The sequence below is a fragment of the Ochotona curzoniae genome, unplaced genomic scaffold (genome assembly GCF_017591425.1).
Source record: "Ochotona curzoniae isolate NIBS_2020 unplaced genomic scaffold, NIBS_Ocur_1.0 contig_4514, whole genome shotgun sequence".
NCBI lineage: Eukaryota > Metazoa > Chordata > Mammalia > Lagomorpha > Ochotonidae > Ochotona > Ochotona curzoniae.
The window spans coordinates 3661759-3684491 of NW_024466312.1; the positions used below are offsets into that span (position 1 = coordinate 3661759).

Sequence of the window (22733 nt, forward strand, 5' to 3'; positions counted from 1 at the left end):
TTTGCTAGTCCAGACTCCAACACCTTTCGTCACACCAATCAGCTTATGCAAATGCTAGTCATTGCGATTGCTGGGTCCGTTCGGTTTCCAGTCCCGTCTTTCTCGTGAACCAATAGGTGTTGTAGTCCAGCTCGATCCTACCCACTTCATACTCGGTCTTCATGCACACCAGTTGGAGCTGCAGCCTAGTTGGGGCGACTCCCTAAAACCCCTACCAGTTCTGCCCCCTACCCTGGTTCCCATGCTTGCCAGTATGCACCGCAGGCTTGTCCAGTCTGTCCCACATCCCACTTAGCTCTTGCACACGTCAATGGACATTGAAGCCTAGTTCAACCCAACCAACCTACTATCCAGCCCATACACCTACTGGCAGGTGCCTTTCTGTCTAGCCACCCCTGCTCCTAGCCTGGTTTTCGTGCTGTCCAGTGACGGTGGTAACCCTGAGGGAGGTGCCCACTATTTCCCTACTAGGCCACACCCACTCCCAGATTATGCAGTCTCCAGGTGGTTCTGGCATTTGACTTCACAGAATCAGCTCCAAGGCCCGAACCAAGTTTATTTAATTTTTAAATATATTTATTTTTATTGGAAAGACATATACACAGAAAGAAGCAGCAAAGAGAAAGATCGTCCATCTGTTGGCTCATTCCCCATGAAGCCACAACGGCTGGAGTTGAGCCAATCCAAAGCCAGGCGCCTCTTCTAGTTCACCCATGTGGGTGCAAGGTCCCAAGTCCCTGGGCCATCCTCAATCACCTTCCCAGGCCACAAGCAGGGAGCCGGATACGAACTGGACCCCATGGGATCCTGGCACGTGCAAGGTGAGGACTTTAGCCACTAGGCTACTGCGCTGGGCGCTGTGTCAGTTTTCATTTCGTGCTTTGCTAGAAGCTCGTGCTGTCCAGTCTGGCCAGTCCTGACCGCCACTTTGTTCCCCCCTGGGTTGTGTCGGGAACTCTTTCTTTTCCATGTGATTCCCGCAGTGCACTCTTGACCGCTGAGTTTGGGTTGGTTGGTTTGTTTAGTGTGTGTTTTGCCTATCTAGACTTAGTGTACTGTTACCACACTATAATGACAAATTAAGTCAGCTTTAAAAGGGAAAGATCCCAAAGTCTTGCCTCTCTCCGTAATACTAGCGGGTTCTGTTTCTGTGAAGAGGAGTGCTTTTTGTGTGTGTATTGCCTGGCTGGATGAAGTAGTGGCCCATGGCGTGAGCTTTCTCCGTTTCCTTTTTCTTAAATAGATGATAAAAGGTGACCAGCCAGCAGCAGGCCTTCCTCTCAGCCCGGGGCCCCAGAGCCGTGCTGTCTGTCCCCAAGGCACGTTTTCAGGTTCACTTCCGTAAGGTAGCTCACTCCCCTGTAAGTACACTTCTGTGTGTTTCCTTGCTGCTTCTGTAGAGTGTTCTGTCCGCCCGCCCTTTTCCCTTCATGTGTTTTGAAAGTCACTCCATTTCATTCCGAATGACTCTGCCCTCATTCTTACAAATAGCATTCCCAAGTCATTTGTTGTGGTGCAGCCGGTTAAGGCGCCACTTGAGATGCTTACATCCAAGTGCCTAGAAACGAGTGCTGCCTCCACTGTGGGTTTGCCTTCCTGCTAGTTGGCACCTGGGAATGCAGCTCGTGATGGTTCAGAGACTTCATTCCCTTCCACCCAGGAAGGAGAGGGAGTCCCAGCTCCTGGGTCTGGTCTGGCCCCTGTGGGCGTTTGGGTAGTGAGCTAGCAGGTGGAAATGTGTTCCATGTCTTTCTGCCTTTCAAGTAAATCAAAATAAGTAAACTTTAAAAGTAGCATTCTGTTATATAATTATTCAAATCTGTGTGGTCCATTTCCTGTTGGGGGATCGTAACCCGGCTTTGGCCGATACCTCCGACGTGGCGTGTCTTCATGCCCGTGGAAGCATGGAGCAGAAAGCCCGGCCCTGCTGCCACTGAGAGAGATGTCAGCCTGTGGACTCGGCCTTCTTCTCTGGTGTGATAAGGCGGTGAGAGAAGCGCCCCGCATCCAGTCATTCTGAATAACTGCCCATTTTCATTTCAGAGTCCAACGTGAAAAGGAAATTACTGGTGTTAAAATATGTACAGTAAAATAATCTATCTTTTCCACATAAAAAAACCCACCTTGGTATTTCATTTTAGGATTTGTGCTGTATTAACTATGTCTATCCACAGGTGTTTTTGCATGCTTTGAAGTTGAAAATGGCAGTACCTTACCCAACTATGATTATATCATCTGAGATGTTCTCATATACAATTTTGATTTTTTTTACATTTTATTATTATTGTTATCATTTTATGATACAGTTCCTTATTCCCTTATACCCTCCCCAATTCCCCCCCACACACCTAGTTCCTCTGTATCATTACTAACATATAGTTCTTCATACTCAGTCATATGTCCATCCTTGCGGGCATGGACAAAAGCAGAGAGTCCAGAATCCTATTGTCAAGATATAGTCAGCAGTTTCATTGTAAGTCCATCTTTGTCTGGAAGCAGAAATGCATACCACACTGCATCCTCACATTTGAATGTTAGTCTCCATTTCACAGCTACTGTACATCCCCTTAAATGAAAAGTCATGATACAAAATCACCAATAGAAAGAAAAATCGAAATTTACAATGCCTTGAAGTTAAATGACATGTTACTAGATATGATAGTCTCCATTACACAGCTACTATACATCCGATTTTTTTTTTAAAGAATTTTTTTTGAAAGGCAATGCAAGAGAAAAATCCATTCACTGATTTCACTCCCCAGATGGCCACTATAACCCAGACAGGGCTGAGCCAAAGCTAGGGCCTGGAACTCTCTCTGCATCTCCCACTTGGGTTGTGGGGCCCAAGCCTTTGGGTCATCTTCCACTGCTTTCCCAGGCTCAATAACAGGGAGCTGGATCAGAGGTAAAACAGCAGCACCCTGATACGGGATTCTGACTTTAGGAGCAGAGGCCTAACTTGCTGCATGAGGCTGGCCCCTACATTTAGATATTTTTTGACCAAAAAAGTCATGTTCTTCTGTTTCTTCTTCTTTTTTTTTTTTTTCTAAGTTTTACTTATTTTTATTGGAAAGGCAGATATACAGAGAGGAAAGGAGAGAGAGGAAGATCTTCTGTCCGATGGTTCACTCCCCAAGTGCCTGCAACGGCTGGAGCTGAGCCCATCCAAAGCCAGGAGCTCTTTGGGGTCTCCCATGTTGGTGCAGGGTCCCAAGGCTTTGGGCCATCATCGACTGCTTTCCCAGGCTACAAGCAGGGAAGCAGGGCCGCTGGGATTAGAACCAGTGACTATGTGGGATTCTGGTGTGTGCAAGGCGAGAACTTTTACCACTACTCTGTCGTGCTGGGCCCTTCTTCTTCTTCTTTTTTGTTGTTAAGATTTATTTCTTTTTATTGGAAAGGCAGATATACAGAGAGAAGGAGAGAGAGGAAGATCCTCCATTCAATTGATTCATTCCTCAAGTGGCCGCAACAGCCAAAGCTGCACCAATCTGAAGCCAGGGTCCAGGAACTTCCTCTAGGTCTCCCATGTTGGTGCAGGATCCCAAAGCACTGGGCCATCCTCGACTGCTTTCCCCGGCCACAAGCAGGAAGCTGGATTGGAAGCGGGGCTGCTGGGATTAGAACCAGTGTCCATGTGAGATCCTGGTGCATTCAAGGCAAGGACTTTAGGCCACCACCGTGGGCCCTTGCTGTCTCTTCTAATCTGAGATCTGCCCTTCACCGTGCCATCTGGATTTTATGGAGATCAGAGCACTGGAGCTATTATGGCTACCCTGCGGATCAGAATAATGAGATCAGCACCTTTCAGACTTGTGACTAGAGCTTGGTCTCTTTGGCACACTGAAATACACTGACCTGATGTCACTGTGTGGCTCCAGACAGCAATGCCCGCAAACCTTGGTCTTGTTTGTCATGAGGAGCACTATTCAGGAATGAAGAATGCCATTTCCATCTTCTCCCAGACTCCAGTTCTGGATCTTTCCTCATGCTTGCCTTTAGGTTTAACTGCAGGTGTTGAAGCTCTTGTTGCCCTTTGGGTAGCATCTGGCATCAGTGTTTGTTCTTGATCAGTGGACTTTGGGTCACTTACCCCCAAACTGTGCTTGCCACTCTCCTTATTTTTCAAGATTTATGTCCTGACTTCAAAACAGATTAAAACAGAGAGCCCCAGTGTTGTTAGGTCATGGGCATCGGGTGCTGAACACCTGGGTGGTGTGAACTTGGCCTTCTCTTTGATGTCACTTGCCTTCTCCATGTCTTGCTGAATTGGATATATTCCATTAAATCCATTTAAAGTACCACTAGGAATAATACTCGGTATAAGAACTGGGACTGAGTTGTATGTAACTTGGGTTTTTTTCTGGTCTGAAGGTCTTGGTCAGATACTGCCAATTAGAATAATTCAGTAAAGCTCTGTTGAGGGAAAATAATGATACTGGAAACGAGTGGAATGTTCCTGGACTAGCTCTGGTGTGACCTTAAAACAACTTAACAACTTCACTCTTTTCTCTAGCAGGCCTTCTCTGGATTCAGATTTTAAAATCCGTGTAGGTTATCTGCTCGGAATTAGCACCTTGGATTCTCCCTGACACGTTATGTGTGCCAGCTTTTCCTGCAGTGAGCCATGCAGCAGGACTACTCCACAGCCAGCCCGTGGGCAAAATGCTCTGCTGCCAGCAGTGTCTGCCCCTGTCAATTATATAGTTTATATACATATATAATATGTTAAAATATTTGTATATATTTTATATATATAATATTATAATATATAATAAAGTGTGTGTATATATATATAGTACTTGAAAGCTTTATTGTACTTGAAAGACAGTGTCAGAAAGAAGGAGAAAAGGAGAAGAGGAAAGATCCTTCATCTGCTGGTTCACTCCCCAAATGGCCTCAGCAGCCAGAGCTGGGCTGGCCCAAAGCCATGAGCTTCTTCCAGGTCTTCTGTGTGGGTGTAGGAGCCCACAGGCTTGAGCCATCCTCCACTGTTTCAGCAAGCCATAAGCAGGGGGCTGGATGGGAAGTGGAGCAGCCGAGCCCAGAACCGGTTCCCATGTGGGATGCCAGTGCCACAGGTGGAGGATTGGCATGCCAAGCACTGACTCCAGCCCCATGAATCATTCTCTCCAACACCAAATAAAAGTCATTTCCTTATACTGTCCCATGGTAGCTGTCTTGAATGTCACTTTTTTTTTTCTTAGCCGGAGAAGCAAACTGTAAAGTGTTCTGCTTTGTGTTGATTTGAGTCATTGTATGCATTCATATTTTCTGGACCTGAAAGTTCTCAGATGTGGAGACAAAGAAGTCATGTGACTTGTTTGGGCTGGTCGTGGATTAGAGGTCTTGGAGATGACAATGGTGACAATGCAGATATGTTGTGGCTGAGCAGGGAATCGTCTAAATCACTCCATAATGGATGGGATGCCATTCTGGTTTCTTTTCAGTGCTGGCCTACTCCTGTAATGCCATCTCTGCTTGTTCATTTGCAATTCTCCTCTCACTGTCTAGCCTGGGCGGGGGATGGGAGAACTGACAAAGTATTAACTGCATCCTGTAAATATTTATTAGAAGTCCCCAGCTAACTTCCATCCCATGGTCCATGTGCTGCTGTGCCCAAGCACAGTAATGCAGGGAACAGGTTGGGGGTGACAGGCAGATCATCTCTTGTTGATAAAACTTTTCATTTTGCCTGTTTTCATTGGACTGGTCCTAAGTCAATGCAAGAGCTGCTACAGACATCGTTCAAAAAGCTCATTGTTAATGTAATGACTCTGTGTGAAACGGTGCAGGATATTAGAAGGCCTGGGTAATTGGACTGCGGAAAATTACAGCTGGAGAAATTCACAGCTCTCCCATGATGGTGGAATTAGGAATTGGGGGTGCTGACCGGGCACGGGCGCTGTATGTTTTATATATTCATGAGGAGTCATTTTTCTTCCCACTGCTACATACTTGTTTATTTATTTTTATGAGGCAGTGTATCCATGTAAAAGGCTAATTTTCTCTCCTAGGTGATTTCCTTCCAATGATTTGCTTCTATTACTGTCATTAAGTCAAGGTTACAGTGGTTAACAAGCTGTTTCTAGACAGCCGAGAAAAGATAGAATTTAATGTCCTGTCTTACATGCCAGGATACAGGCTGGCAGACGGTATCATGGAAGCAACAGAGACTTGAAGAAAAATACTTGAGCTTTATTTTTTTTAAAGATTTATTTTTATTTGAAAGGCGGAGTTACAGAGAGACTGACAGAGAGATCTTTCTTCTGCTGGTTCATTCCTCAAATGGCCACAATGGCCAGGTTTAGGCCAGTCCAAAGCCAGCAGCTAGGAGCTTCTTCCAGATCTCCCACGTGAGCACTGGGTCCCGTGGACTTGGGCCATTCTCCACTGTGTCGGCCCCAGGAGATGACTCAGCAGCACCACTTGGTTCTTGCCACAGGGGTAGTCGTTTCTCGGGTTTTCCTTCTGTGTAGGGAGAGCTGGGTTGTCAAGCACACAGGCTGGCCTCCAGTACCTAGAGAATTTGTATCTGCCTTGGATTTAAAGGTGGTTTTACCTTGAGAAAGGCCAATGGTGAGAGTGCCCAAGTACATGTGAGGTGACTGTGCCACATCCCAGGAGATTCTGCTATTCTTGGGGGGTTTTGAGTTCACTCCCTGTGTCCCTCCCAATTCAGAAGACCTGTGGCTGCTTGTCTTCCAGGTGGCCAAGAGGGTGATCCTACTGTCGGGCACACCAGCCATGTCCCGGCCAGCGGAACTCTACACGCAGATAATTGCGGTCAAGCCAACTTTCTTCCCTCAGTTTCATGCCTTCGGACTTCGCTATTGTGACGCCAAGCGGGTATTCATTGTTCTTTCCCTGCTTCATTCCCCTATTCCTCCCTTGGATTTGACACCTGTATCTCGGCTCCTGCTCTGGCCATAATGCTGTCAAAAGGCCACTAGTCAGGAAAATGCGCCAAGATCAGTTGTAGCTGTCCCCAACTCTTGCCCATTGAATTCTCAAAGGTATAATGGAAATTGGCTGCCTAGCCCGCACCCCCGCCACCTGCCTGCCAATCTGAGTGTTTGTGATCGTTCCAGGAAAGGGATCAGAGGCTAATGCTGGGTGTGTTGAGCTCCCCGAGCTGGCACTCCCGCCCGGGGTCCCAGCTCTAGAAGCAAAGTTGAGCTGCCATCCAACGTCCAGTGAGAAGGGTTCTGGGGGCGAGGCAAAGGTATGGGAGGACCCAGATGGGGTGAGGGTAGCTGGGCATTGGATGCCCCTGAGGTCAGAGTAGAAGAAGCCATGTCTATGGATACAAAGGCAGAGCAGAGCCTTGGGGAGCCCTGGCCCAAGCACCAGTCCCAGAGCCAAATGAACCCACAGGCTGTTTGGCCTGTCCAGCGGCACCCTGGGTACACAGCCACACAACCTGACTTCTAAACAAGCGAGTTCATGATGTCAGCAAATTGTCCTGCCTTCTTTTGAAGTACTTGTTAAAAGACAAGTCAACTACTTTTCAAGCACTTTAAAATTATCCACTAACATTCAAAGTACTTAGAAATTGTAGTGCTTCTCAGAGTTAATTGCACATCATTTTTAGCTGGAGTTTGAGGTGCAGGCAGTTTCTTGACTGTTAAATGTACCTGAAAGCCACACATTTCTTTAGCCAGATCTGAGATTCACATTCCTGCAGATCAGATTAATGACATGTCACTGTCAGCATGCCTCAGGGTCCTTGATGTGGGATTTGTTCCCTGTTCTATTTGCCAGTGATCCACTTTAGCAAAAAGATCAGCTCAGCCAATGAGGGAAGGGGCTGGCGACTGAAGGCACAGCCTTTACTGCCCCTCATCTTGTGTTTCCAGTCTTGGAGACCACCTCCCCCCAGTTGTCTTCCACCAAGGGCATCATCCTTGAGTTCTTTGCTGTGCTTATTACTGCTCCTGCCCAACACCTGCCTTCACAGATAGTGCCTTTTCTGCTTCTTGGCTTTCTCTCCTCCTGGCTGAGTGCCAGAGGCACACTGTGTTTTTAATCTAAGCTTGTTGAATTGCTGTTATGTCAGCATCCCATTTTAAATCTTTGGTATGACTGGGCTTTGAAGAACTGACTAGTCATCCTAGACTGTAGGGACATGATATCCAAATTAATCATAATGCCCACTCGTTCCCAGCACGGTTTTCGTTTAATGCAGTCCTCAAGTCAGAGCTGCTTTGTGGAAAGTTGTCTGTGCGTTGAGGGAAGCTGCTGCAGAAGGCGCCCCTACTGAGCTCGTTGGCAGCCCTCTGGCTGGCTGAGAGCCTCTGTGAGGAGTGGCAGGTCGGGTTCAGGGATGTTGTTGGAAAGAACCAGCATTGGGTTGTCGTCCTCTCTGCCTTTGATCATCCCGTTCTCAAGGCAGTGCAGGTCTGTGGGACATGGGCCCATCTCCAGGGCCGGGCTAGGCCCTCCAACCCTCCAAAATAGCCCCTGCCTGCCCTCGAGGTGAGGCAGCCAGAAAGGCACAGCCACGGGTGTGCTGGGCCCCTGGTTCTTCTGCAGGACTCCGGAAACCACGGAGGTTACCGACCAGCCCCGGCCATCAACAGCAACACTGCAGTTGGCTGTTACGACATGGCACTTGGCTGAGCTAGTGGGACCCCCGCTGTGAGTTGGGTCTGTGAGTTCCCCTGTAAACCTCATCAAGTCAAGGCATCGCTGATGCTATTCTTCAAGCAATAAGCGACACCTTGGGGAAAATTCATTTCTCTGTATGGCATACAGGAAGAGTCCAGCAAGTTTGTTTTTGAATGAAATAACCACCACATTGCTCGCCTTTTGACACGTGCTCTTGGAAAGCGTACTACCAACCTGTAGAATGCTAGGCCAAGTGATGCTCTGATTTTGTTCTATCCCCTAGTTTTATTCCTGACCTGTTTCTCTTTTCTTTCCTTATCTGGGGGCTCCATGTCTTTGTAAAGTCACTCAGAGCCCTGTGAACAAAGGCAGGGGACAGTGTAAAAACAACCCAGCCCAGAGCCCAGCGCCTGGCTGGCCTTGGCCCTGTGAGGGGAGTAACGGGGCTGCATCTGTTCCCCGCAGCTGCCGTGGGGCTGGGATTACTCCGGCTCCTCCAACCTGGGAGAGCTGAAGCTGCTGCTGGAGGAGGCCATCATGCTGCGGCGCCTCAAAGCCGACGTCCTGTCCCAGCTCCCCGCCAAGCAGCGCAAGATGGTGCTGGTTGTCCCGGGAAGGATCAACGCCAAGGCCAAGGCTGCCCTGGACGCCGCGGCCCAAGAAATGACCACCAAGAACAAAACTGTGAGTCTATGCTTGGAGTGAGCTCTGGAAGGTGTTCTTCCTGTGAGGGACCCCGCAGAAATGGTGTGGGTTACTGAGACCTGCCCACCTGTAGCCTTCTTCCCAGTTCCCTGGGCAGTGGTGACGGTGGCAGGCCCATTTCTGTCCCTGAGCCTCCGTGCTGCATTTCAGATGCCTTTGATTTGGGATGTTAGCTTGTCCAGAGCATTGCTGGCGAGTGACTGTGCCAGGAGCCCTAGGACAGGCGCAGGATGGTAATGGATAGTATAAGCCCCACGAGGGATATTAAAATGCCTAGTATATGGTTGAGAACTCCCCAGGCTAGGAACCACTGTTAGGAAATCAGTCCTGGACATATCCAGTACTTTCATGAACCCTCAAACCATGCCATGTCATGTGTGTCAGCCACAAGGGCAAGTGGACACAGATGAAGCAACACAGACCCTCAGGCCCTCTTTAGCTTCTCTGTAGCCATTTGTGATGGGCACCCTCTCCAGAGAGGGGGACTGAGGCCCACTGCAGGGGCACATAGACGGGGTCTTCCTGCTCCATGAAAGAGCTAAGGCTGGAGCCAGGTCCCTTGCTCTTCTAGTTCAGGCTGTCTCCGCTTTCAGAACCCTTCAGTGACAGGCTGTACATGGTGCTATAAAAGTAAAACACACTAGCTCTGTTTCTGACCCCATGGGATCAATTCTGTAATTTTCTCTGCTAAGAAAATAAGAGTCATCTGTGTTTTTTGACATTATGATAAAGCATTATCTGGGCTTGATATCATCCCATATAAAAAACTTAGCTGGAGATGACATTTCAACCTTCTGGGAGATTACAAAATAAATAACACTGACAAGAGACAGAATGTGTGGTGGTTGGTAACTTTGAAGAAGCAGGGGTGGGACGGAGGACGTCCCAGCCCGTTGTCAGCCCGTGTTTCATCTCTATAGATTCATCTGGAAAGGCAGGGGGAGCGCGGCTGTCAGACATGGTGCGTTTGCCAGGGAGTGCTCCCAGTTGCACAGTGAGGGTGTCATGGAATCAGGCCTGAGCAGGGGCAACATACCCCGTCACTCCAGTCTCCCTTGATCAGCTTCTTCTCACTTCCAGGATGAAAATGGAAAGAATGAGGGATTTTTTTTTCTTGTTTTAACTTCTCTTTAATGTTTTTTTTTAATGTTTGCAAATTTGATTTTTTTTTTTGAGATTTATTTCGTATTTTTATTGGAAAGGCAGATATACAGAGAGGAGCTAGACAGTGAAAGATATTCTGCTGGTTCACTCCCCAAGTGACATGGCAGTGCGACAGTGTCCTGCTGAAGCCAGATGCTAAATTCTTTCTCTTAGTAGGTCCTCACACACTTGATGCCCTTCTGTGTCGTAATGGACGATCTAGTGGAAGGAGCACATGGGATCTGTGGGCCGTCAGGACCTCTGTCCTGCGAAAGCCCAGGGGCGCTGCGTTTCTGAGCCATGGATCTGATTGCAAGCATTGCTGTCATACCTGCTTGGAGCTGGACAGGGTGACTGCTTGTACCCCTTCCAGACCCTACCCAGCTGAGGATCCCAGATGGACAGGGTTAAAATGAGGAATCATGGCTTCTGTTAGCTAAGGAAACTGTTTATTATTTAATCTACAGGGAGGGACTCCCCCCATCTCGAGTTTGGGGTTTTTGTTTTTGTTTTTGTTTAATAGTTGCATATTGGAAAAACAAATTTACTGAGAGGTGAGACAGAGAGAAAGGTCTTCTGTCTGCTGGTTCACCACCGCCCCAATTCCTTACAAAGGCCTCAATGGCTGGAGCTGAGCCAACCTGAAGCCAGGTGCCAGGATCCCCCTCAGGGTCTCCCATGCAGGTACAGAGTTCTAAGGACTTGGGTCATCCTGCACTGCTTTCTCAGACTATAACCAGTGAACAGGATGGGAAGTAGAGCAACCAGACATGAACCGATGCCCATATGAAATGCCAGTGCCTAAAGGATTAGCCAGTTGGGCCATTGTACCAGCCCCTCCCCTCAGTATCTATGGTGATTTTTTTAGTTCCTGATTTCCCTGCAGTTTGGCATGTTATGGCACCAGCCAAGCTCTCCTGACCCACCTGGCGAGAATTCATTCTTTGTTCCTTCGCACCTTTGCATCTGGAGGAAGACTTTTGAAAGAAAAAAAATGTTCTGAGCCTCGACAGCCAAGGTGAAGCTGCCAATTTATAAAATAAAACCTATAATGAGAGCTTTTTTTTTTTTTTTCCTCATTTTTCAACCGAAATAATAGATGGCTCTTCACAGGCTGAGGACAGCAGCTTATAATCATCTTTTGTCTACAGGTGGTTTTGATCAGCAAGACCAGGAGCGGAACAGTGGAGCAAGCCCATGTACACCTCCTGGCGGCAACATCAGTTCCCCCTTGCTGTTGATAGTCCGTGCCGTTTTCCAGCACATGGAACTAAATTTGAAAATTCCAGTGGCTCTAATTTAATAAAAGTCTAGGGAGATAGGGACAAAGAATTCAGGTTATTTAAAAATTTCCTATCCCCTAACTAGCAAGAGAAGCAAGATCATTCCTGAATGATAATATGTCTACCATTATGTGTGAGGGAGGTTTTTTTTCTTTATTTTATTTTTTCCAGGATAAAACTTTTCATTTTTTCCCCCCACTTTAAAAATACAACAGATTTCTACTGAATAAAATCTGAAAAGGAAGCAGAAGTACTACTAATGAGTAATAGCTACAGAACGTGTGCTTAGTGCAGGCATGGTGCTTTATGTATGTATGTGAAGTCATTTTTTCCCACCATGGTGACCTAGGTTCAGATGCTTGGGTTCCGCAGCCTACACTTGTTTTTGTTTTTTTAATTTTAAAACAATACTTATTTATTTGAAAGTCAGAGTTACAGAGAAAAAGGAGTAGGGGGGATTAGAGGGATGGAAGGAGCGGAGCAGAAAGAGAGAGAGAAAGCAAGAGCAAGCTCTTCCATCTGTCGGTTTATTCTCTAGATGGCTGCAACGCATGGGCTGTTAGGCCAAAGCCAGGAGCTTCTTTCTCTCACACGGATGGCAGGGGTCCAGATCCCCGGGCCATCCTCCGCTGCCTCTCCCAGGCCATTAGCAGGAAGTTGTACGAGAAGTAGAGCAGCCACAGCCTACTCTTGTGCTACCAGCTCTGGTTCTGCTGTTTGGTGCAAGCAGTGAGACAGGTAAAAGCACTTGGCTTTTTTTTTTCCCTCAGTTTACTCATCCATGTCATGGGGATAATGGTACCTTCCTCATAGCAGTCTTGCTTGTTAAATGAGAAAATGGATATATGAATTCCAGACTCCTGGCTTCAGCCTAGCCTGGTTGCTGTGACCATGTGGGGAGTGAACCAACACAGAAAAGGTCTTTCTCTTTAGCTCTCCCTCTTTCTGTATCTCTTATTCTGCCTTTGAAGTAAATAAATATCTCTTTTTAAAAAAAAGTAGAAAGAGAAGGGGGCAAAAAATCAAGTTGGACAGAGGTTTTGTTTGTATAGAGTATGGATTTGGTGTGCACAGTGAAGCTATTCCCAGGTGCCTGACCAGAGAGCGCTCCTGTGTCCTGGGTCTTTCAGCAGTCCTCGGCACTGACAGAGTGGACAGGATGCTACCTCTGAGGACAAGAGCAGAGTCCAGTGTGCAGGTGGCCCAGCCAGAGTGAGCAGAAGAGTCAGTTGCTGGAGCGGGGCCTCCTGATGCTCGTGGTTCATGGTTGGGATTTGTGAAGCTCCCAGCAGCAGTGGGATCAGCTCAGCCCCGCACTGGGAGACCGGCAGCCAGCAGTGCTTCTGCTTTTCTTTCAACAGAAGCGGGAGCAGAAAGAGGCCCTCATTCTCTTCTTCAACAGAACGGCTGAAGCTAAAATCCCTTCCGTCATGTAAGTAGTCACCAAGTGTTACCCTGTCTCATCTTTAGAAAAACTGCCATAGTGTGGGCTGCCAGAGTATTGCTGTCTGTGGTTGGAGATTAGGATTACAGCTGCCTTGAAAATAAAGGTTTGGGTCCTGTGGCCTCACGACCCACCAGTCACCGTAAGTTGGCCTGGAATGAGAGCCACTACTGTGAAGGATCTGGGGTCCCCAAGGGATCGTGTCTTATGTCCCATGTGGGCTAGAACTGCTGCTGTTCAGAAGGAGGGCAAAAGGGGCCATGTGGCTGAGGGAGGAGCCACCATGGCGGGATGCTGTGGCTCCCCAAAGACTAAAGGTTGCAACCATTGTTGACATAATCGAGAAGGCAAATCCCAGCATATATATAGAAAACACAGCAAGCGGCCGTTGTCACATTTGTCTCTCCACCATATCAACTAAAGTTAAAGAAGTGATTTCTATTCCTAGAACTACTATTCACTGCCTTAAGACACCTCAGTTGTCTGCCTTTCTTAAAGAAAAGCCCACACATGTTCAAGGATCAGTGCGTTAGGCACCGGAGGCAACTGTGCTGACGTGCAGGCTAGATAATTCTTCCCCGTTGAGCGTTGCTGTGTGGCTCTGGCAGGATAATGGGCTGTGTGATTACACTGCCATGGAAATGGATTTTGTGTGGGTTTGCCAGACTGGGGCTTGCAATCTGTGGATGAAATGAGACAGCCTGTGGCCCCACACCCTCCCTCATCTCCTAGGACCCTAGCCTTAACCTGCCTTAACCCTGCACCACTCAGTCCACCATGCCACACGGAAAGACTGCAGAGTGGGTCCCACCCTCCATCCTGCGCTGCCGCCTTCCTTACAATGGGAACCCACAAGTTCCATCCTAGAAACTTGGCTTTCAGAAACACATCCGAGCTTCCCTCAGCGATCTACCTCCCTGTGGGCTCAACACTGACAGGTGTCGCGGCTCTGGTTCTTGTCCAGGTGTCCGAATGCCTTTATTTTTTGGGTGTGGGGCCCACGTCACCCATCTTCTCTTAGATGTTGGAAATCTAGCCTCTTGGCCACCTTACAGATCCTTGGTTGTACCTTAGATAGTGATGCTTCGTCACAACTCCATAGCAGATGATTTCGTGCTTTGTAGTTGCCCAAGAATTTGGAGATGTAGTCATTCCCCACACATCTGCAGCATCTTGGGAGATCAGGAGAATGAGCTCTGTGGGCCCCATGTTGGACCCTACATCATAATAAGGCACATGAGTAAATCTCCGTGTGTCCAAGTCTCATGACTTGTCCGGTAGAAATTAGATTAAATACATTTTTTTAAAGATGTATTTATTTTTATTGCTAAGTTAGATATACAAAGAGGAGGAGAGACAGGAAGCTCTTCCATCCAATGATTCACTCCCCATGTGGCCGCAACAGCTGGAGCAGAGCCAATCCGAAGCTAGGAACATCTTCCATGCCTCCCATGCGGGTGCAGGGTCCCAAGGCTTTGGGCCATCCTTGACTGCTTTCCCAGGCCACAAGCAGGGAGCTGGATGGAAAGTGGAACCACCGGGATTAGAAACCGCACCCATATGGGATGCTGGTGTGTTCAAGGTGAGGACTTTAGCTGCTAGGCTACCATGCTGAGCCTTAGATTATAAATCCTAAGAACTTCAAATTCCTCTGCTGGTTGTTTCCTTCCCTTTTTGGTGCTGCTTATTTTCATGGTAATGAACATCTGTTAACATAAAGGCCAAGGCCATTGTGGTGGGCACCCCTGTCCAGCTTGCTGACTTAGAAGCTGTATGAGAGTAAAGCCGTGGAAGGGAAGGAGGCCTGCAGAAGATTGGTGCCTCTGGCTTTTCTGAGGTCACCCAGTTGATTTTTGTGACCTGGTGTGACTTTCTCGATGCTCAGCCAGTGAACTTTCTCACTTATGCCAGGGCGAATTTTATGTCTTTCAAAATAATGAAAGCATTTTACACATTTAACTCAAGTCTGGCACCATGGTCACTCATTGTGTTGTGTTGGAAATAACTGACATTGAGAGGACAGTCACCTTGCCTTCCCATCACCCAGGTATGACAGGAAGCTGCTGACATTTGCTGTTCTTTAAGGAAGAGGTTGTCTAAGGGTAGCTTCATGCTGAGCAGGAAGTTCTTGTGTCTGGGGAGCTCACGTTAGTTGCCCAGGTGTAGCAATCACCTGTCCAGGCTGCCACGTCTCTTTGGGTCTTGACTCCTCCCCAGCCTTCTAACCCAAGGATGTGCTGCCTGGGCATCTCCCTTCCTACAGCTCCTTTAGTGTGCCTGCTGTTCTTGAGGTTCAGGGTTCATGGTGAAGAGGTGGAGGCTAAGGAAAAGAAAAAAACAATGGAAAGGGAGGAGAAGTAAATGACTTCCTTCACATCCTGTTCCTTTTCCTTGCAAAGTAATTCAGTTCCCACTGACTTCCTGGGCCCCTTCCCTGGCTATATGCAGAGCCACATAAACAGTTGCTCCAAAAGCACACCTTCATGATGACAGCAGCTAAAGGGAAAACCATTTATCACCTACAATCCCACATAAAAGTGTTTCCATAGACACCAGGGACAGCAAGCATTCTGTGGCCTTGTGCCTGTCCACACATGGCACAAGATGGTACCCTCTCAGCTCCCAGAGGAGGGAGGGTGACCCCCCGGGGACAGTGTCTGTCACAGGTGTGGCTGTTTCTCAGGATGACCCTCACCTGCCTAAGTGTGTGTTCCATCTGTGTTGTCTGTCAAATGTAGCGAGTACATCCTGGACCTTCTGGAAAGTGGAAGAGAGAAGTTCCTGGTGTTTGCACACCATAAGGTGGTTCTGGATGCGATTACCAAAGAGCTGGAGAGAAAGGTAAGCCAGCACAGGGTGCCTGCCGGTGCTGTGTGTACGCTCGGTGTCTGAGCAGGCTCAGGGCGACCTCAGCAAGCAAGAGGACAGTGGTTTCTGCAGATGTCGGCTGTGGCTTTCTGAGGAGTTCCAGTTTGTACATTCCCCAGGGGTGGAGGGGTATCAAAATGTGTCCCAGCTGTGTCCTGTTACATTTCTCTGTGCTCAAAGAGCCATCTCAGGAGTCTGCTTCTAGAATCTCTCCCAGCAGCTCCTCAGCTCGTCAGCTCCTCTGTGACATAGTTGTAGAACAGGCCAGAGAGAAGGCAGCCGTTGTTTTCTTGTGTGGAGACCAGTGTTGGAATGAGCGCCCTCATCTCCCCTTCCTTTTGTTCCTCGTTACTGTTAGGAGGCCTTTGTCACCACACACCACAGTGTGCAGAGTTCAGTACAAGATGTTATGGCACTTGAGAAATTGAGCAAAATATAGCCTGAAGGTTTTTTTTTTTTTTGAGGATGTTCATTGGAGTGGGTGGTGATTTCATCTCCTTATGACTTTGAGTTATGTTTAGGATCATAAGTTACATTTTGTCTGCCTTTCTCACATCTATTTATGCAGCAGTTATTTATTTTAAATGTTGATTGATTTTCATGCACTGGTTGGCTCCGTGGATACTGTCTGGAATTGGGCAGCCTGAAGCCTGGAGGCGGGCCTGTCTGGCCGTGCCATGTGAATGGTCAGAAACCGTGTACTTGAGCTGTCACTGCTCCCGGAGTCTGCACTAGCAGGAAGTTGGAGCCAAGGGGGCCGGAATCAGTTTTTTTAACCCAGGCATCTTAACTGCTGCATTAAATACCCACACTTATACAATATGAAACAAATAGAAACTTTTAAAAGATTTATTTTTTTTAATTGGAAAGGCAGATCAGATTTTACGGAAAAACAAAGTCATTCCATCCACTGGTTCACTCCCCAGATGCCTGCAACAGTTAGAGCTAAGCCAGTCTGAAACCAGGAACCAGGAGTCTCCATGCAAGTGCAGGGTCTGAAGGCATTGAGCCATCCTCCTCTGTAAGCAGGAAGATGGATGGGAAATGGAGCAGCTGAGACATGAACTGGCACCTAAATAGGATCCCAGCACTTACCAAGTGAAGAATTAGCCATTGAGCCAACACATAGGGCCCCAGGCCACATAGAAAATTAAAACCTGTGTGTCCTTCAGCCAAATTTAATGAATGAAAAACTTCACTGTCCATCTTCTGCCTCTGCAGGGATTACCTTATTATCCTGAAGCTGTTATTTGACCTTGCCCTTGATGCTATCATAATTGACTCCAGTATGTCTCCTTAAGCAACATAGAGTTTCCCTTTGTATGTTTTGTATGAGATCCCCATAGTATAAATATCTGGTAGTTTACTAATTTGCTCAACATTATGTTGAAGTGCCTGCCGGAGGCCAGCTCCAACCAAGTTCAGAACTCGAGAAGGGTGCGTGGAATAGGCTCAGAGAGAAAAGAAACGAACTACTACAATTCAAGGATCATAATGGACAATGCAAGGAAGCTGTCCCCTTTATTTATATAGAAGCAGTCACAAACTCTGGCACAGACTTTTTACATTGTGGTGTTGCATCCACTGGACCGCAGAGTGCAGGCACCCCTCAGAGTAGTTCAATTACAAAGTTTTCTTTAGGGGCAGTTTGATACAACTTCAAGGAGGAGGGCACAATTTACAACAGCTGGAGAGGTGAGTGAGGAAGGATTATGCATTCCTTGCTCATCTCGGCTTGCCAGCCCCTGCCTGCTCTCCTTAGGTCTGGACTCCAGTCTTGGCACCACCTGTGACAACCAGACCCGGATCTTGAATTGTCTATGGGTTAATAAGGCCGGACCCTTGATTTATGGGGATTGGGGCCATTGGCACTAAAGGTCGCCTTGGCCATTAGGCCTGCAAGTTTACAGTTTGTTAGCCAAGCAAGTAAAATAGCAGTTACAAGGGCGAAAAGAATTGCAATTAACAATGAGCCATGTTTACTCCATTTTGATTTCAACTCTGCAGTGGACAAGTGGATATTTCCAAGAATAATTCTGCCAGTTGGTTCACCTTAAGGCAAGGCATTATCCATTCTGACGTTGCAACCAGGAATTCCAGAGTGGACAACACATATTAATCAGTAATACACTCCTACTACAATTCTCATTCTACAATTTATCTTATCAGAGGAGAAAATATATCACATAGGGAAGAAGATAAAGATCAGAAGCAGAAAAACTACAAACATAAATTCCCACTACTACTACGGACTCAATAACCTAAACTAGTTTGAACGCTTGTGTTACTATGTTAGGACAGACATTCTTGAGCTCTTCCAGCCAAAGGGTCATAAGAGCAACCGAGACAGCATACATTGTTAAAGGCCCTTCACCCAGATGTTACCAGCAACATTAACTCCCACACTCATCTCACAGGGGCAAACAGCAGTGCCTCAATAGATTACAGAATTCTTAGAGGGGTGGTTGGGTGTCCTTGCAAAGGGAGGTGGAACTGCGTTCAGGTGGTTGCAGAGACATCTGCCAGGCCCTGCCATACAGCAGGAAGCTCCCCCAGGCCCTGCCAAACAGGGGAGCTGTTCTCTTCACACCTTCGTGTCATCCACACCTATTGCACAGACCCCAGCAGGTGCCAGTGCTGTGGCATACTGGGTAAAGCTGCCACCTGCTTTGCCAGCATCCTGTATGGGTGCCAATTCAAGTCCCAGCTGCTCCCGTTTCTGATCCAGCTCCCTGTTAATGTACCTTGGAAAGCAGCAGAAGATGGCCCAAGTGCTTGGTACCCTCTACCCACATGGGAAACTTGGAAGAAGCTCTTGACTCCTGACTTGGGACTGACCCAGCTCCAGTCATTGCAACCGTTTTGTTAGTTTACAGTAGGTGAAAGATCTTTCCCTGTGTCTCTCCTGCTCTCCCCTCCCCTCGCCAACTCTGCCTTTGAGGTTTCTCCATGCAGTGTATACATGTGGTTTATTCATTGTAAATACTGAAGAGGGTCTCATTGGATGTCCGTACTTGCTAATGGGTGTTGAATATTGAATTTCACTTATAGTACATGCTGTTGTATGAATGTGTGTGTGTTCAACAGCACTGCAAGTGAGAAGCTGGAATGCAAAGTGGAGCCAGGACTTTAGCCTGACACTCTGCTGTGGGATTGCTTGTCCCAAGTGGTGTCTTGAGCTTTCGGTTGAAGCTTTATTTTGGCAGTAGCTCAAACTGGATCAACCCAGTCGTCCTTCACAGATGAACTTAAACGTGGTGCATAAGAGAATGAACTAGTGATACAGGCAAAACCTGGGTGAACCTCTATATAGTGATGCAGAAAACCCCAAAATGTTACGTGCTTGTAACATCATGGATCTAACATTATTTAAATGTATATATACATGGAGAAGGGCAGAGTCACAGAGGAGAGGGAGAGGCAGTGAGAAAAAAATATTCCACCCACTGATTGACTCCCCAAATGACCACAACAGACAGGGCTGGGCCAGGCTGAAGCCGGGAGCTTCTTCCGATTCTACCATGGGGGTGCAGAGGCCTAAGGATTTGGGTCATGCTCCAGTGCTTTTCCAGGCATGGTGACAGGGAGGTGGATTAGAAGTGGAACAACTGGGGCTTAAAACAACACCCATAGGGGATGCCAGCACTACAGGCGACAGCTTAGCCCAGTATACCCCAGGACCAGCCCTGGATCTAAAATGTTTGAAACAGTTTAGAATTTCAGAAGAGATTGGTGGCTCCAGAAGTTAGGAGTGGGGGAAGGAAAGGAAGGCGAGGATGATTCTAAATGGGCTGTAAGACTATCCATGCAGTGTTAGGACTGCAAAGGTGAGTATGCAGAAACCAACAAGGGTGATAAACCCATCATCGAGTAACATGGGAGATCTGAACGGGGTCCGTGGATTGGATCACAGTATCCTAATTATATTGTGCCAGTTTTACAAAACATTGTGAAACGGCACAGTACGCAAAGAATCTCTGTATTTTTTTAAATATTCATTTATTTTTAAAATGTATTTATTTGAAAGGCAGAGTCACAAAGAGAAAAGAGACATGTCTTCTGGTTTACTCCCCAAGTGGTGGCAAAGGCCAGGGCTGGGTCAAGCTGAAGCTGACCCTGGAGTACCATCTGAGTCTGTCTTCAGGGTCAGGGCCCAGGCAGCTGGACCATTCCCACCACCTTCCCAGACTCGTCAGCCAGGAAAGGGATCAGAAGCGGGGCAGCCACTGCTTGTCCCAGAGCTCGTATGAGTTGCCAGTGGCATCACAAGCCGTGACTTGACCTGTTGCAGCACAGCACCGGCTGGCTGTGTCATTTGACACCACGTGACCAGTCATCTTAGCATACATTTCAGTTAACAGGGGGCAAGGAAGCAGCAAGGAGAAAAGCTGCGAGGCCAGCGGGCCTCTTTCTAGCACTCAGCTCTGCCCGAGGGGCCGTGGCCAGGTGAGGCGTGCCCAGCAGCCCCTGACCACGACTGGCTCACGTCGTTGCCCTCACTTGTTGCAGCACGTGCAGCACATTCGCATTGATGGCTCGACGTCCTCCGCGGACCGGGACGCCCTGTGCCAGCAGTTCCAGCTGTCGGAGAGGCACACCGTGGCAGTGCTGTCCATCACGGCCGCCAACATGGGCCTCACCTTCTCCTCGGCTGACCTGGTGGTGTTCGCAGAGCTGTTCTGGAACCCAGGGGTAAGGGACACGTGTGGACGCGGACTCCCCTGGGCGTGCTGCTGGCTGGGGGAAGGAGAGCTGAGAGGCCGTGGTTTCCATGAGCTTTTCTGAGGACTTTTGGCAGTTTGTTTTGTCAGTGTCCTTCGGCCTTATAAACATGTTGATCCCTCCCTCTGTCAGGCTGCACTGCTCTCGTATGTTTGTTTCAGGTCTTCACTGCAGCCTGTAGGATGATTGATGCCTTTTAGGAGAGGGGAAGCTGGAGTTCCGGAGGCTGGGAGGGACCCTGGTCTTCAGCTGTCACTGGAGAGCTCGGTGTGAAGCCGGGGCTACATGGCCGTCTGCTGACGGTGTCACACTGATGCCCCGTCACCATGAGCCATGTTGGCCTGGGGACCTCAGAAAGCAGCAGGTGTTCCCTGCACATGATGTCACGGTGCCCACTGGCCCTGCCTGCTCAGCTGAGGCCTGTGACAACAGACGACACGTGTTTCCTCTCACAAAATGTCCTCAGCTTCACACAGTTATTGGCATCTTGATGTCCTTGTCCTGACATCATGTGGCTTTCTTTGGCCACACGTCAGAAACTGATTTAATGATAGGTGGACCTCAAGGCCGCAGCCCTTTTTACAATAGAAACCGTGTGCTTGATCTTGGTTATTTATCAGAGAGCTTACTGTCCTGACCCCGAATGGCGATGGACGCCTTGGTTTGTTTTGGAGGCAACTGTCTCACAGAGAGTGGAGGTGGACCCTGCCATACATGCCCCGGCGCATACAGCCTGCAGGCGGGGCCCTTGGGCGTTCTCCATTCACAGCTCCTCTCACGGTGCTGCGTGCCCATCCACACAATCCAGTTCCCTCTCTGGGGCTTTGTTTGGCTCTCTCTCTCATTAAAATAGTGGGTCATTGGCTGGTCCTATGGACAGTGGGCTGCTCTGACAAGGAAGAGCAGTGCAGGGCGGTGGGCCCTGGGGTCACGCAGCTTCCTGTTGTAGTGGCTGAAACTGCAGTGGGTCTCTAGCTGTCTTCTGATTCCTGGGCCATACAGGTGCTGATTCAGGCTGAGGATCGGGTGCACCGCATTGGACAGACCAACTCCGTGGGCATTCACTACCTCGTGGCGAAAGGCACTGCCGATGACTACCTCTGGTATGGCCTGGCTGTGTGGCCTGACCCTTGCAGTTGATCCAGGCTGGCCACAGACCTTGTGTTTGCTTTGCTCCCCGGGCACTTTTGCTTTTGCAAAAAGGAGTCTGCCAGGAAGAAAGACCTATTGGTGATGCTCTTCCACTTACATCATCACATGTTTGATTCCTTTGTCTAGCATTCCTGGTGGGTGTGGAAAAAAAGCTTGCAGGAATGAGGGGGTGTGGCTCCTTTCTACTGGCCTGAGACAGGGCGAGGAAAGGACTGTGCTAAAATAGGGAGATTTCATTTGTGAAATACTGTTTGCAGCCATGAGGGCACTTATTGGGCCAGGAGATTTTCTCCTGTCCTCCTGTGACGGGTGTTGCTGGGATAAGACCATGCGTCATAATATCACGGCTGGACCCAGGGAAGGGAGCAGCTCACCCTGCCAGGCACTGCTCCATCGGCACAGTTGCCATTGACTTGAACCCTGGGAATATGTGTGTATCACATAAGCAAAAATTCCCACAAGGACTCTCCCTCCGCCTTTTTTTTAAGATTTATTTCTTTTTATTGAAACATCAGATATAGAGAGAGAGGAGAGACAGAGTTCTCCTGTCCGATAATTCACTCCCCAAGTGACCGCAACAGCCGGTGCTGCTCTAATCTGAAGCCAGGAGCCAAGAACTCTTCCAGGTCTCCCAGACAGGTGCAGGGTTGCAAGACCTTGGGCCGTCCTCAACTACTTTCCCAGGTCACAAGCAGGGAACTGGATGGGAAGCGGAGCTGCCGGGATTAGAACCGGCGCCCATATGGGATCCCGGGCATTCAAGGCGAGGACTTTAGCCACTAGGCCACGCCGCCAGGTCCTTTTCC

At 48.3% G+C, this 22733-nt stretch overlaps 1 protein-coding gene across 3 annotated transcripts in view; it reads left to right on the forward strand.

Moving 5' to 3' along the window:
* SMARCAL1 (SWI/SNF related, matrix associated, actin dependent regulator of chromatin, subfamily a like 1) overlaps nucleotides 1–22733 on the forward strand; it is a 49941-nt gene that overhangs the window by 23648 nt on the left and 3560 nt on the right. For all 3 annotated transcript variants that reach the window (XM_040986484.1, XM_040986487.1, XM_040986486.1), the window contains 6 exons: nucleotides 6709–6849; nucleotides 9076–9294; nucleotides 13103–13173; nucleotides 15924–16026; nucleotides 20563–20745; nucleotides 21778–21878. In XM_040986484.1, coding sequence (XP_040842418.1) covers nucleotides 6709–6849; nucleotides 9076–9294; nucleotides 13103–13173; nucleotides 15924–16026; nucleotides 20563–20745; nucleotides 21778–21878 — 818 coding nt within the window. The remainder of the gene's footprint in view (nucleotides 1–6708; nucleotides 6850–9075; nucleotides 9295–13102; nucleotides 13174–15923; nucleotides 16027–20562; nucleotides 20746–21777; nucleotides 21879–22733) is intronic.